A 16745-nucleotide genomic window follows, 5' to 3' on the forward strand; every position below is an offset into this window, starting at 1 on the left:
GAGTATATTCAGATCGATTAAAACTTTTTTTTTTTTTTTAAAGGACTACCTTTGGGGAGGGGCCTTTACTGTGTTGCAGTTTTCCTAGTTTTAGGATCGTTCATTAATTTAATAAATAAATTCTAATTGCCTACTACGTATTAGAAGTTGTAGAATTCAAAGTAGATTATTTTCAGTGGAGCTCATGGTCATAAATGTGATGTCCTGCTCCCCCCCCCCCCCCCACCCCACAGTGAAGTGCTTACTCCTTCCTTTTTTGTGCATTTATCATTTTAGAAATGTGTATAAGGCAAGTGAATGCATAATTTGCTGATAAAGATATTAAAGCAAGCATCCATGTTATAGCAGGCATAATAATAATTTACAAACTTGATCAAGATTTGGGCTACATAATCTTGTTGTATTGGTAGATGGCTTTCTTTCTGTTTGTGTATTTTGGGAACTCTGAATTAAATGTGTACAGCTGAAGTGATGGGGAGAATGATTGCTTGTAAGATTGTCTGTCTACCTCTAGACAAATAAAAGACTGGAGTAGCAAGCAAATGAACTAAAAAAAAATGGGAAGTAAAGCCTATTGCTTTATATGGGAAATCACAGGATTATTCTGGGCTTTATTCACAGAGGTCATTCTGCTGAAATTTTATCTCATACTCTCCTTGCCTCCAGAATTGAAATGTACATTCTTTTAAAGATTATCCAAGACTTAATTCACATGTTTATAAATAATGTACTTTAGTGTAACTGCACATTGTTACATTTAGCATGATACAGAAAAAAATATTTGGAAAATAACTTGGCTGTTTTTTTTTGTTTTTTTTTTTTGTTTTTTAAATCTATTTATTTATTTATTTTTGGCTGCGTTGGGTCCTCGTTGCTGTGCGTGGGCCTTCTCCAGTTGCGGCGAGCGGGGGCCGCTCCTCCTTGCGGTGCGCAGGCTTCTCATTGCGGTGGCCTCCCCCGTTGCGGAGCACGGGCTCTAGGCGCGTGGGCTTCAGCAGTTGTGGCTCGCGGGCTCCAGAGCGCAGGCTCAGCAGTTGTGGCACACGGGCCCAGTTGCTCCGCGGCATGTGGGATCTTCCCAGAGCAGGGCTCGAACCCGTGTCCCCTGCATTGGCAGGCGGACTCCTAACCACTGCGCCACCAGGGAAGCCCAACTTGGCTGTTTTGACACAACAGCTTTTTAAAAATTTCATGTTGGGGGAATTCCCTGGCGGTCCACTGGTTAGGACTCAGCTTCCACTGCAGGGGGCATGGGTTCCATCCTTGGTCGGGGAACTAAGATATCCTGCAAGCCGCGCGCCATGGCCAAAAATCAAATCAATAAAATAAAATAAAAATTTCATGTTGGCCCTGGGCGTGTATACGTGCATGTGTAGTTATGTAGGATTCACTAGTTCATTTGGCTGCATGCGTCAACGATAAAGGTTTTAGAGTTAGTAGTAAACTAGCAACTTGTTGATGGTTGAGACAGTACAGCCTAGTTTGCTTTGTTGCAGCTGTATTTGGGATTCTGTGCCAGTTATACTAAAGAGAGAAAATAATAACACTAGGTGAACTAAGGAGATTCAGAAGATACAAAGAAATAGGGTGAAACCATTTAACATTTTCCAGATAATACACCACATTCTGTTTGAACTGGTATATTATCATTTATATATATGGGCAGTAGTGTTTTTCTGCCACAGGTGGCTTTTGAATATGGGAATTTGATTTTTTGTTTTGTTTTGCTGTTGTTGATTTTTTCTTTTAATGTGTGTGTCTTTTTGGGGGGGAGGGGATAACGATGATTGCCTTTTATATGATTCAAAATAAAACAAGGTGAGAAAACATGGTAAAGAACTTAGGCTAAATCTTCCTTGTGGGATGGTGGGAACAGGAACTAGCGGCCTTATGTGTTGCTTTTGTGTTTGGTGTAGAGGTAGAGTTGTGGAAGGAGCTGTGTGTTGGAGTGTAAGAGGAAGAGCTGCTTATGGAGGTCCTCTTTCTTGCAAATGACTTTAAGTCCCTAGGCATGGCCTGAGTTGCACACCTTACTGCTCAGAGGCTCTGCAGCCATACTGTTTGAAGCCACCCCTGCTAGTTAGTAGCTCTGTGACCTTGAACACAGGATTTACTTTGTCTGTGCCTCAGTTTTCTTATCTGTGAAGTAGGGTCTCCCTATCTCATAGAGTAATTGTGAGGATTAAATGAATAAGTATATGTGAAGTGCTTAGAATAGTGCTTGGTACGCATCAAGAGCTCAGATATTAGCTATCAGCACTTGAATTACGAAATTATCTAGTTTGATTTCAATAGTGTAGTTCTGTGAGAATGTTTTGCAATAGCAAAGCATTTTCAATAGTTTATTTGGAAAGAATGGTACTTAAGGTGTTAGTTTCTTGAATGATGCTGATTTACTCGTTAGCATCCAGCATATCCACTGAATGCAGAGTCCAGAGAGGCTGAGAAATCCAGGATCCATGCTGATATGCTTAAATTTTGTTAACTGACTTTGTTGTGATGCAAAAGATGTATATTAGTTGAAAAGTGGAGTGAGGGAGATAGGGTAGAATAACAGATGTATAAGTTCTTGTATCTTCTCTAAAATGTTAGGTATGGGTGACAGTTAATTAGATTTCTTTTAATTTCTGTTTATCCTGTTGGTATGTATTAATGATTATTTCATTAGGCTGCTTTTTTGTTTGTTTGTTTGTTTGATTTAAATGAGGAAAGAGGGCTGCATACTCATTTATTTCTTAATAAGAATTCTCAGAGGCAATCAGTTCTGGGCTGCTCTGGAACTCTACTGTTCCAGGAACTTGGCTCTGTTTTCCTACTCTCCATCCCCAGCTTGTGACTTCTACCATCTGGCTGATTTCCAGCTAGGGGGAGGAGGGGTTGAAGCAGAGCATGTCCTTTCCTTATATCCAATTGGCCAGAACTTAGTCACCAGGCCACACCCACAAGGATGGCTGGGGATCCCAGTATTTATTCTGTGTCAGCATATGTCTAATTAAATTCAGGGGTTCTATGAACAGAGAAGAAGAGGAGAAAGGATATCAGGGACTCCTATAATCTGAAGCAAGTTACAAAACAGTGTTTATATAAATATGTAAATATTAGTACTAAGGTGGGAAAAATATATGTGCTTGCATCTGCACAAAATAATCTTGAATATAGTAAGAATTTTTTACATTTGTTGCATCTGGGAAAGGGGACTGGGTGGCTGGGGTTAGGATTGGGAGAGAGACTTTTCACTACATACCCTTTAGAATTGGTGATGTGTAAATTTTAACTTTTCAAAAATAGTAAATGAAATTAAAAAGAGAAGAACGGGAAGTCTGATATATAAGTTCAGGAATGGATGTCATTAAGAATCAATAATACTTAAGATTATCATTTTATGTGTGTAACCCTTCATTAAAAAAATGGTGTGTTGAAATTTCAAAAAATGGTTTAGACTCAGGTACTTTCAACCCTTTCAGATTCCTAAGGTATTTTAAAAACAGGCAAAGGCATTGCGAGTGCCTGGAAAGAGGAAGAATTCTGATTTAGGAGGCATATTTCTGGGAAGGATATCAGCTTTAATGATGCAGACATTTTTATGGTTTTGAGGGAGGAGGTCAAGATAGTATGTTTATTTAAAAATTCTGGAAATTCAAAGTGAATAAAATGGAATCATGGAATCAAGTCAGGAGAGATGCATTCACATACACACGTGTGTTTGTGTGTGGTTATGTATTATATATAATATTGCACATTGTGTGCTTATATCCGAGAAGCTCAAGGAATCGTTAAAAACTGCAGCTCAGAATTGTATCCAAAGTAAGAACTCTCCTTTTTACCCCCCACTAAGATACCTTAGTAGTTTATGCTTTAATTCTTTGATATGAGCCAAAGAAAGATGGCCCATTTAATTTTTGGCATATTTAAGTTTTTCTCCTTTCTGATTGAACTGAATTAAACTTGTTTGTAAATTATACCCATTCATTGGTCTGATGTCTGGCACTACCCAAAGTGCAATTAATCTTCTCTCCTAAGTGACAGCTTCTTAACTATTTGAGTAAAGCTAAAGCATCCCTGGTGATTCTTCTCAACTAAACTCAGTTAAAATCATTTTCACATGATAGTTTTTCCATCTTTCACCAAACTTGTAACCTTTATGTTACCACCTGTTAAAATGTGGCACTCAGAACTAAAGATAATTTTGGAGATCTGGTCAGAGCAGACGTTGGTGAGCTGATTATTGGTGTTGATTTGTGTAATATGCTTCATTAATTTGGACCATGAATACATTTTTAGTAGCCCTATTTCATGGATGACATGTTGACCTGTAGTCTGCTTCAATCCCTAATCTTTTGTAAGTAGTCAGCTGCTAAACCATCTTTTATGTCTGTGGCTGTGTTTAGGAATTATGGGCAGGACTGCATGCTTGCTTTTATTATATTCAACCTAAAAGTTTGGTTCATTTAAAATATCAGTGATTTATATCTTAATGGAAATGAGTTTAAATAACTAATAAGATTAATCCTTAGCATCCTGACTTGCAGCTCTTAAGAAATGGAAGTTTAGGACAAAGAAGAGAGGGTTATTCGAGAACCTAAAATAATAACATGACATTGCTTCATTAATTCAAGAAATGTATATTAAGCCCCTATCATGTGATCATGGGTTAGGATATAGCCCTTCCCCTGACGGAGCTTACAGGTGAGGGAGGCAATAAGCATCTGGGAACCTGATAGAACAGGAAGGGCTTCAGAATGGGAGCCACCAAACTAGGACTGTGTTGAGATTCTGTCTCTGGGCATTCATGGCAGGCATTACAAAGAAAGAAAGAAAGAGAAAAAAAGGAAACCATTTGGGGTATTTAAATCTACATTAGTTTTCTCTACCATTTGTATGTCACCCAACTACTTCAGCTAATCTTTCAAATTGGAAAAAAAACCCCACATTTGTTTAGATGTTGCCTATACTTAACAATCCTAAAATAGTAACAACTCATATTTTAGCTAGGGATTGACCAAGTTTATCATAAAAGACTTTAATGCTTAACATAAAAAAACAAATTATTTACATGTCTGTGTTTATGAGCGCTAATCTGTCAAGGTTTAGAAATAGCGGGTAATGATAGTATTACTATTCTGAGATAACTGGTTTTTCAAATAATAAAAACAAAGCAGCTACCGAGCACAAATTATATTGAGCATTGTGGAAAATGGCACTGTAATGGGAGGAAGACATCCAGTCTCTCTACGTAGCTGGGAGAATCTTTACTCTCCTTTGATTCTAGTATTTAATGATTAACTGTTTATTTCCCTTCTCAATGTTTTTTTTTTTTTTTCAAGTAGGTGGTAATGATTATAGATGTGTAAGCCACTAACTGTAAACAACTATAGGATTTTAAAGTGATTTTTGTGGAAGGTGTTGCTCATCCCCAGTGCAAGATATACCATTATTTTTATAGGTTTTTCATTTATAAAAATAAGAAATTTTGCTTTCTTAATATTTAGCATATGGGTTGAATATTCGTTGAATATTGAATGGGTAAAGAAGATGTGGCACATACATACAATGGAATATTACTCAGCCATAAAAAGAAAGGAAATTGAGTTATTTGGAGTGAGGTGGATGGACCTAGAGACTGTCCTACAGAGTGAAGTAAGTCAGAAAGAGAAAAACAAATACTATATGCTAACACATATATATGGAATCTTAAAAAAAAAAAAGAAGAAGGTTCTGAAGAACCTAGGGGCAGGACAGGAATAAAGACGCAGACGTAGAGAATGGACTTGAGGACACGGGGAAGGGGAAGCTGGGACGAAGTGAGAGACTGGCATGGACATATATACACTACCAAATGTAAAACAGATAGCTAGTGGGAAGCAGCCACATAGCACAGGGAGATCAGCTCGGTGCTTTGTGTCCACCTAGATGAGTGGGATAGGGAGGGTGGGAGGGAGACGCAAGAGGGAGGAGGTAAAGGGATATATGTTTATGTATAGCTGATTCACTTTGTTATAAAGCGGAAACTAACACACCATGTAAAGCATTACACTCCAATAAAGATGTTAAAAAAAAAAGTAACTCTTTTAACAAATGTTTTTGCTTTATAGAAGTTTGCCTGAACTTACATATCGTCTATGTTTAAAACTAGCCTTTTAATGAAACTCATTACTATAAAAACACTGTTTCATTCTAGGTTATTTTATGAGTTAGTAGTATTGGAAAATTGCCCCATTTATTTATTTTCCTTTAAATGCTTTTAAAAAATTGTTAGTATTTGCCTGTATCTAATATCAGTGCTTACCTCAAACACTTCAAATAAATTCATGAAGTTTCACCATGAAATGGTGACACAAGGTGCTTGGAATGTTTATTCTGCCTTTTTGCTCATCTTCATTTTGTTTGGTATTTGGCTCTGTCAGCGTCATTTTTGACCACCAACATTAGTTGGTAGGTTTAGGTACATGCTGGCTTTGTTGGAAATTACTACGAGTCTGTTGATTGAATCTGAGTGTCCATTCTGATTTTTGCCTGGTGTTGTGTTTTCGTGATGATCAGAGTTGTGTATAGTACTCACTTTAGATGTGTTCCTTTTTTTAATGGAATATGGAAGATAGGTAATAGATGATCATGGTAGTGGCATCAATGTTTGGTGATAAGAGGAAGTATAGAATGTTGCCATCTTTTTGCTTAGATTATTAAAGAAAATTTATTTGTGTTTGTATCTTGAAATCTTTTTCACTATGAAACTATATTTGCTTGTAAATTTAATGCTAATCAGCGATGAGAAATTATCAGAGAGGAGTAGCAAAAGTTTCTAAATATCTAACTAAGAGTTTAAAAAACAAAGACAATAACTAGCTTTATTTACAATGCCATTATTAGCTTTAAAAAGTCATTTTATTTAGTGTAAAAATTAATAATTGTCATACTGTAGCCCAGTAATTTTATGAATTTCACTGATATTAAAAAGCACTGAAATAAATTATATTTTTGTACTCTAACCATCTGCCAGATAGGATTATATATGACTTAAATAAAGAGGATCTTGAAATTTCATGCCTCCAAATTATAGTAATTTCTGAGATGTCAGTGTAGCATTCAGGCTCTTTTAATTATAAGGAAGCAGAATGATAAGTTTTCAGTGATTGTGATTTTGTATATATGCACATTTAGATAGCTAAGAGTGGAATAAGAACTGAAAACAGTCCCTTTTAATAACTGTTAGACTTTAAGGATGGTAAAATCATCCCAAAATTCGCCTTGTTTAGGATGGCTTCTCCAAACTTGATAAGTATTTATGTATGTGCTTTGGATAGGTAAATTTTAAAATTTGAAACTCTTCATCAAAGTCTCTATATTTTACAGGAGAGGAAAAATCAAGGCATTTTAAGTGGGTACCATGCCCCACATCACACTTTCTTATCCCATCAAAAGCTCTTGAAGTGGTGGTGAAAGGATTTTTTGATAATGGAAACTATGTCTTGTGGACACCAAACCTGAGAGTGTACTCAGACATTTGAGAAATCATTCCCAGTTTTTCCTTCAGTGATTCCAGGACACAATAACACATAACAACATTGTAGTGTAGATTGTTAGGGAAATTTTGACAAAATTATTGGGGTGCTTGAGACAATCCTGGAAGAGTTGGAGCTTTTTATCTTAACCTAAGTAGAAGGTAGAGAAACAATTATTAAGTACCTATGGAGTGCTAAGCACTGTGATAAACCCTTAGAGAAGTTTTCTAGTTTTAATCCTTTAAATCAGCCCTTTGAGTGTTATTAAAACTGAGAATCAGAGACGATAAGTTCCCCAGGATCTCCTGTAGCTAATGATGACTGGAATTTGTCAGACTCCAGAATCCTGTTCTTTCCATCATTCATTTTTTCCCCCCTGCGCTCTTCTGGATTACAAAAAAAGAATGATATTCTTAAAATACTGTTATTTTTTTTCTTCAGGGAACAAACTGAGAGTGAGTGCATATGCATGTATTGGAATGGGGGTAAAATTAGGAATAGAGTTAGAGTTGGTGGGTATGACGTGTCTCATAAGAAGATAATTGAAAGACAGTTTATGGTAGTTTAAGTGGGTAGAGGGGATGGTAAAAAGTAGCTCTTCAGTATAAATGGTAGTTATTATTACTCTGGAGATTCTGTGAATTCTCATGTAATTCAATAAAGTTCTTCCCGTTTGTGGAAAAGATTGATATATTTGTTTATGTCAACATGGACCACAGTGAAAATTTAGATTTACAGCTAATGAATAAAGTCATCAGAGTGTTCCTATATTATCTTATTTGGCAAGTATTTCCATTTTATAAGTAGGAAAAGCACTTATGCCATAATTAGTGGTTCTTTTAGTAAGTAGGTATTTTAGGAGAATGCTGCATTGGCTATATCTGAGGTACAAGTAAAATATATTGATTTCTTGGGTGACTGAATGGAGGATTATATGCATTATCTCAGGAAGGAAATGTACTTTAGGGTTTTGTCTTTCTCTTAAATGTTTGTGTTTTTTATTTCTAGGCTGTTCGCTGCTACGAATCTCTAATCTTAAAAGCTGAAGGAAAAGTGGAGTCTGATTTCTTTTGTCAATTAGGTCACTTCAACCTCTTATTGGAAGATTATCCAAAAGGTAATTTTTTCCCTTTGTTAATTACTGTTTTATTTATGTATGTATTCAAAATAACTGTAATTGTACTCTATCGGAGGTATTACCATTTTTACTTCTAAGAAATTGTAAGCTTATGAACATCCTAAACAATGAGAAAAGTGGAGTAGATGGAAGTGGGAAAAGTTCACATGACTCCATGTAAATCAGCAGTAAGTTGACCATTCAGCTAAACTGATAACCACCTACATGTGTACTACCGTTTTGTTCTGCCTTGTGAAAAATTCCTGCTTTTTAAAGGCTCGACTATAGTAGAAAGTGAGCCATTGATGGACACTTTGGAAAAGTAACACAAACTCAGCATTTCTCTTCTTTATCCTTTAACTTCCATTTTAGCTAGAAAATATTTGAATGAAAACCTGATCTGTAGCCATGTTATTGTAAAGGTAAGTAACATAGAGAGATGATCACACATGAGCTAGAGCGTTGGATAAAGCATTTTTTTATTCATTTGAAAAGTTTTTCCTATCGGAAATAAGTGAGTTAAATTATTGAAGGTAGTCCCCCAAGATGTGTCCTTTTTGTGGTACCAAGCTGCTGACCGAGACCATTACTCACTTAGGAAGTTAAAAGCACCCCCCAGTTACCACACCCCTCAATACCAAAGGCAAAGAAAAACTATATTCTTATAATCAATAACATTTTAACCTTTTGATGATAGTAAACATTTTAATGTGGAGTGGATGGACTTATGCTTGTTTTCCACAAATGTATTTAGGTGGGCTGAACAACTGAAAGGTTGTTCAGGGCTAGAGTGAAGGATTGTTCGTGTTTAATTATTGTAGGTCAAGTGAATACTTTCCTAATGAAAATACAATTTTACTTTGAGACAGGTATGCTATGGGGTTTGAAATTAGGCTTATTCCCCAGCTCATCTCTGTGGTTCAGCTGCATTACTTTTTTTTTTTTTTTTTTTAATTTATTTATTGTATTTATTTGTTTTTAGCTGTGTTGGGTCTTCGTTGCTGCGCGCGGTCTTTCTCTAGTTGCGGTGAGCGGGGGCTACTCTTCGTTGCGGTGCGTGGGCTTGTCATTGCGGTGGCCTCTCCTGTTGGGGGGCACGGCCTCCAGGCACGTGGGCTTCAGTAGTTGTGGCCCGCGGGCTCTAGAGCGTAGGCTCAGTAGTTGTGGCTCACGGGCCTAGTTGCTCTGCGGCATGTGGGATCTTCCCGGACCAGGGCCCGAACCCGTGTCCCCTGCATTGGCAGGCAGATTCTTAACCGCTGCACCACCAGGGAAGGCCTCAGCTGCATTACTTTTAACAGATTATATAAACATCCCTGAGCTTCTATCTGTAATCTGTAAAACGAGGGGAGGATGTGGTAGCTGCTCAGGGGTTTTGGGATTCCTGTGTGAGACTGGTTAGTACTTAGCAAAGTGACTTCAGGGTAATAGGTATTAACAATTATTTAACAATCTATTAGATATTTTACTTAAAACAGTAACTTATTTAAAGGAAAGGATTATACAAAAGAAATAATACAGAGTTCTGCGCAATCTGATTTTTCAATGCTGCACCTTTTATTTGGAGAGTGCACTAGTTTTAGAGCATATAAACAGAGACCCAGACTTGAAAATTAGGTTTGCATATGTGGCTGTATGTCCTTATTGCTTAGTGGTCATTTAAAATAAATAAATAAATAAATAAATAAATAAATAAATAAATAAATAAATAAATAAATAAGCAAGCTTTTAAAACTTCATTAGTCTATGAATTTAGCTACATTTTCCATTTATAAAATGTTTGGCTGTGAAGGTAATGAAGAATCCAGGGATATTTGTTTTGGAGGTGTTTTTTTCTTTTTTGGAAGGTGTGGTAGGGGGCATGTGGCAAGTAGACAATGTTGGCAAACTAGCTGGTAGGAGTAATCTAGAAAGATGGGAGAAGAGAGGGATAACCCAAGAATTTAAGTCCTTGAAAAGGTGTGCTCTGCTACCCATTTGCTGTTGTGTAGATGAACTGGCCATTGATAATTTGTAATAGGAAGAAGAGGAAGGAGAGAATGAATGCAGAGGTATACATTTGTATTTCAGTATATTTTAGTATTTCAAGCTGATGGCTTCTTATTTCCTAGACGAGAGTTGTTGTTTGAATTCATCCTTGAGGCTTTATTGACCACATTCCCACTTAAAAAAAAATCCTTTAAAAATACTAATTACTGAACTCTTTCTATCCATTCTCTTCACTGTCTTCCCAGAAGTCCCAAACTAGAGCCAGTCTCTAGTAGCCCCTTCCACACATCATCACCATCATCACCAATTTATGGAGACATTTGTTACCTCAGGCTACTTTCTCCTTTTTTCTTTGGAACGAGTACAAGATGAGAACCTCTAGCCCCAGCCAAATAGATGTTTATTTTTAGAGAACAGATTACAAACCATAACTTACTGGGAAATAAACATAAACCATTCAGTAAACATGTGAGTAGACTGCTCAGATGTATGTATGTGGGGGATTTACTGGCCCTGTTTATTCTGAGGACAGTTCTTTAAATACTGTCCTGAGTCCTCTTGTGCGTGAAATTTTCAGAGTTTGGGGCTCCTTATGAAAAACTGCTTCTACTTTTGGAGTAGAAAATGGTAGAAAATATTTTGTGTGTATTTTGGACTGTGGTTTTTCTGCCCTTATTTCTTACTCTGATCTCATCTATTTCCTGTCTTATATGAATTTCTAAAAATTTCTGATCTGTAGATAGTATACTTTGGTTGTCATTACTGTTATGGATTTATTAATTAAAAATTACCTTTTCTTTCATTTCAGAGGAGTTTGAAGAAAAAGATAAAATGACCTTATAAAACATTTTTTTAGTCTTTCTGGTTGGTAATATGTATGAAGAATTTAAAAAATTTTCCATCACTTGATTTGGTTATTAGGCTTCTAGGAATTTATCCTGAAAATGTAATTGGTTAGAGGACTGCGGGAAAATGGAGGCTGGAGGCTTATTGCACTTAGCCTATTGTTGGTTGGATTCCTCTGCAGTGAGTTTAGCATACAAGATGTTTAGTAAGGAGTACCTTTAGGATCAGCACTGTGGAAGGTGGGAAATGGAACCAGGATTGGACAGAGGGAGAAGTTAAGCTGTGACAGCCTTGGCCAACTCCATGGGGAGCCCCGGAGCTAGAATGGCTATCACAGGTTGGGCCAAGATGACCAGGCCTTTATACTCTATCCATTCCATACTGGACATGGGAAGGAGTGTGACCTCAGGCAAGGTTGCTCTCCTCAGCTTAAGACAACTCACTGCTAGAGGCTCTCTTGTACGCAAGACTGCAAACAGTCCTTCCTTGAAGTGGGATTTCAGTGGTTCTTTATAGTGTCTACCATACCTCCTTTCCACTCCTACCCCCATAGCTAACCTGTCAACCTCAGCTGACCCAAACAGCTGATGGGGCTGTCAGACAGACTGCCTTAAGCCATGGAGATGGTTCTGTGATTTCTCTTCTTGGAGTTGAAGAACAACCTGAGAGACAGAGAACCCTGGGCTGAAGGACAAGTGTATATATTCTTGTGAATATATGTGATGGGTCTCAGGAGCAGTTTAATTAATAGAAATTGTATGTAAATATTTGTGAATATGTATGGCACATTATAGGAGAGAATAGTCATTAAGTTAAGTTGATTGCTTAGAAAATCCGGTAGTAAAGTACCTCAGTACACAGCAAAATTATAAAAAGATAGAAACTCTGAGGTAAGAGACTTGGGGTGCAGATAGTAAAAATTCCAGAAGTAAAAAAATTAGTTGAAGGAGATACAATAATTAATCATTCCTGATATTAGTATGAAAGCCTTGACACTTTTACACATAGTTTCTTCATGGTTTGTGGTGAGCTGGAAGTTTTCCCTGAAATTCCACCTGACGATAGATTTTTCTCCCTTTCCTCCTTCCTTCAAGTAATTGGTCATTTGTTGCATTGTCTATCACTTTTGGGCAAAGTAGGTTTTGGTTGTTTTAGTTCCTCAGTAATTATAAATGGCTAGGGCAAGTTACATGCTAAGAGTTGCTTATGTGGAGAAGTCTGAAGTCAGAGTTGGTGAGCTTTTTTTGTCTTTCTATCTTTCTGTGTTTCTTGGGTGGACGACAACACTCCATCCTAGGATATATATAGTATAAGGACATAAAGTGCATGTTTTCCAAAAATAGATCTTGAGTTTGGCTTCTCCAAAAATTGCCTTTTTTTGGATCCTTGCATGGTTCATCTCTTTATTGTCATGGTTGTTGGAACTAAAGGTTGTGATTCTTGTAAGAATCTGCTCTTTGTTTAAAAGTTCTTTCAGATAGTCATTGGGGTAGTTTGCATAGTATATATGATACAAATTTACTTTGTGTTGAAATAGTAAAATGAAATGAAAATCTAGAATACTGACATAAACTGGCATGTAATATACATAGAATGAATATGATGTATCTTTCTGAAAGCTGATATAGTTAAGGTGATCATTCATGTGTTTTCATTGCATTTGTAGTCATTGTACCCTCTTTCTCTATATAACTTTATTTAAACGTATTTACTGATATAAAAAAATCACTTGTGCCTCCACTCCCTCTCATCATAATTTGGGAATAATTGATTTTGTTCAATCTACTTGTGGCCTAGAATTAGAAAATGCAATTGAGAAAAATAACCCAAGGGAAAAAAATAGTGACCATAACCCAGGTTGTCAGAAGTCCATATCCAGGCAACGAGCAAAAGTTGTAGCTTCAAGAACTAGAGAGCTGGTGGTAGAACACATTGAAGGAATACAAATAAGACAGCTACTTGATGGTTCTTGTAGTAAACCAAATGTGCGATATTAAAAACCTCAAGGAGAGGGACTTCCCTGGCGGTCCAGTGCTTGAGACTCTGCCCTTCCACTGCAGGGGGCACAGGTTCGATCCCTAGTTGGAGAACTAAGATCTCGCATGCTGCATGGCCAAAAAAATAAAAATGAAGACCTCGAGGAGTATATTATTTTAATAACGACAAAGAAGTAGTAAGTCTGAGATCTCAGTAGATGTATTAATTTGACTTGAAAACCTCAGTGAAGATGCTGATAGAGGAGTAAAAGGATTCCAGATTTGTTTCTTTGCTTTTCCAACTTCCTGTCTGCTTGTCTCTGTAATCTTAGGAACAAAGGTCTGTTGTGTTGGATACTATCCAGAGGGTTTTTCAAATGTTAATGTGTATTAATGCTACATATAAGAGAAGATGTGTTTTAGGCAGTCATAGATTTGAGAAGGCAGAAGGGTGCTAGGGAGTTAGGTACATCAGTCATTTGTATACAATGAAACAGTTAGTATAAGCTCTCTGAGATCTCATTTATCCCAGGGTATAAATACAACTTTATAGTTCAGCCTCAGATAAAAATAATCAAAGATCTGTTGACCTAATAATAATAATCTTAGGCAGTCACAACTTGTTCTGGCCTAAAGATGACAGTCAGTGCAACTGACAGATTTACTTGTACTTCTTTCCTTTCCTTCCCTTCCATACCCATAGACTCACCCGTGAGCAGCTAACCTGCTGCCTATAGTGTTATACGTTGGGCTAGAGATGAAAAGAGAAATGCTGAGTTCTGCCTGCAGTTAGTGCATAGTCTAATATGAGTGTAGATTGAATTTTAAATCTTTTTCTTCCTTGCATTTCTGTTGCATCTTACTCTGAAGGAGACTCCCTTTTTCTGGCAGAAAGTTAAATTTAACTTCCTTCTTATTTGCATTTGTTTTTTTGCTTTTTTGTTTTCTTTTGCATTTAATTTTTTTAGGCCTGGTTACTTTGTTAGTACTCTGCCAGTTTTCTATAATCTTTTAAATTCATTATATTTTTCTCTTTTTTTTTAAGTCTACACAGACTAAATGAGCTTATTTAAAAGCAAAATAAAACTCAAAATTATGAAAAAAGTCTGTCCATAAATAAAGTTGATTCCAACGATTAAAAAGATCTGACCTTTGGAAATTGGTTGATAGAGAGTTGAAATTAATATGTTTGAGCACACCATTCTTGGTTAAGTGGCAAAAGAAAACGACAGTCTTGCCTGAAGTACTGTTAAAAAGATTTCCTAGTGGGATGAACAAGGACTTCTTTTTTTTGTTTTTAAATGGTGGAATCCTGAATGAGTGTTGTCGTTTTTTTTTAGCAAGTGATTTTGTAAATTTATTTATTTTATTTATTTATTTTTGGCTGTGTTGGGTCTTCGTTTCTGTGCGAGGGCTTTTTCTAGTTGCGGCAAGCGGGGGCCACTCTTCATCGCGGTGCGCGGGCCTTTCACTGCCGTGGCCTCTCTTGTTGCCGGGCACAAGCTCCAGACGCACAGGCTCAGTGGTTGTGGCTCATGGGGCTAGTTGCTCTGCAGCATGTGGGGTCTTCCCAGACCAGGGCTCGAACCCGCGTCCCCTGCATTAGCAGGCAGATTCTCAACCACTGCGCCACCAGGGAAGCCCCCAACAAGGACTTCTTGAGCCAGTAAATAACTCAGGGCTCTCAAAGTGAAGATTAGGTGATTTAGGGAAGGAAAAGCCCATTAGACGTATGGTACAGTGCTGAAACCGGTTTTAAGCATTATAAGTATGTCCAAATAAATGATTTCCCTCATTCTCTATTAAGGACTTAAGGAAAATCTAGTTACAGTGGAGTAGGAATTTATTTTCACAATAGGTAACTGACTTAAAGATTGGAAATAAGGACTGTGCTTTGGTTAAAAGGATTTCATTAGAGAGACTCTGGTGATGGGTACTTGTAGAGTTTTAATGATTTATTTGGATTAGGAAACATGTTAAATATGTTAAGGTCTTTCTTAAAATATAGGATCCTAGGCCTTAATGGAGTAAAGTATAATTGTTGAGAAATGTGTAAATGAATGGAAAGGTAACAAATGCTCATTGAAGTGTCTCATTTACAAATCTGTGCTTGAAATTTGGAGCATTTACTTTTGTGACTTTGAATTTGAGGGCTTGTGTTTATTTCTCAGTTCATCATATTGTAGTATGGATGCCATGTTTCTCCCAATTGATAATCACATAGGCTTCTTGTACCTCGGTTTCAGTTACATCATACTGTCTGTTTAAGGGCTCTTCAAATTCTAAAATGGGAATTTTATGAAGTCTTGTAATATATATTGTTATTCAGGTTATTGGAAACATACCCTTCAAGTTTGTTGAAATTCCCGCTAAAAGGGCAGTCCAGGCTTGGTATGGTGATTTCACAAAATTGTCAGGGACCCTGGCTTCTCTTGGTTAGGAGGCACAAATATCAAAGACTTGATTCTAGCTTAAACAATAAGGAGATTTATTCCCTCATATAATTGGAAGTTCATAGGTGAGTTGTGCACTAGACATAGTTCGAAGTCTAGAAGTATCCAGTACGTTCCATCTGTTTCTGCTGCTATCTTCTATGGGCTTCATCTTAAGAATAGTTCCCCTTGTGGTGGCAGTTGGTGATATATGCTTCCTCGTTCACATCAGGCAGTAGAGAGAGAACACCTTTTCCATGACTGTTCTGTATAAATCAGTCAAACCTTATTTGACTATTCTGTTCTGTCTAGCTTGGTAAGTTGGTTTGCTTTTCTTTTTAGAAAACCATTAATCAGTGATCTTTATGAGCTAGCTACACTCATGTATGAAGAACTAGAAAACAGAAGATGGCTTGAAATCACCTCTTCCTCAAAACTGGAAAAATTACAGTCTAAATGTCCTTCCAGTGATAGGTTGGTTGGCATCATCTTTGTGCAAAAAAGATGAACATTATTCAAATAAGTTACTTGTTCAGATACGTGATGATGTTTTTGGGTGATGCTTCTCTAATTTGAACATATTCAGGAAGTTCTCTATGTGGTATTCTATATGGTATTCATTTTGGCTGCTTACTGATAAACAGTATGAGAACATAATACCTGGAGTTTTAGAAAATGTTAATTTCCACCCTCCCTATTTTTTTCAGTATAAAATTTTTTTACACGTGTTGAAAATCTTATTTGAAAATATGTTACTCTTTTTAAAAATTGAGGTATAATTGATATATAACTATTAGTTTCAGGTGTATAACATAATGATTTGATGTTTGCATATATTGTGGAATGATCATAGTAAGTCCAGTTAACATCTGTCACCATACATAGT

General features: G+C 36.8%; 1 protein-coding gene across 6 annotated transcripts in view; it reads left to right on the forward strand.

Moving 5' to 3' along the window:
- The window catches only part of KDM6A (lysine demethylase 6A), a 206981-nt gene that overhangs the window by 63503 nt on the left and 126733 nt on the right, over positions 1-16745 (forward strand). For all 6 annotated transcript variants that reach the window (XM_068534176.1, XM_068534177.1, XM_068534181.1 and 3 more), the window contains exon 3: positions 8508-8616. In XM_068534176.1, coding sequence (XP_068390277.1) covers positions 8508-8616 — 109 coding nt within the window. The remainder of the gene's footprint in view (positions 1-8507; positions 8617-16745) is intronic.

This window comes from Eschrichtius robustus, chromosome X (assembly GCF_028021215.1).
Source record: "Eschrichtius robustus isolate mEscRob2 chromosome X, mEscRob2.pri, whole genome shotgun sequence".
In the NCBI taxonomy this organism is placed as follows: Eukaryota; Metazoa; Chordata; class Mammalia; order Artiodactyla; family Eschrichtiidae; genus Eschrichtius; species Eschrichtius robustus.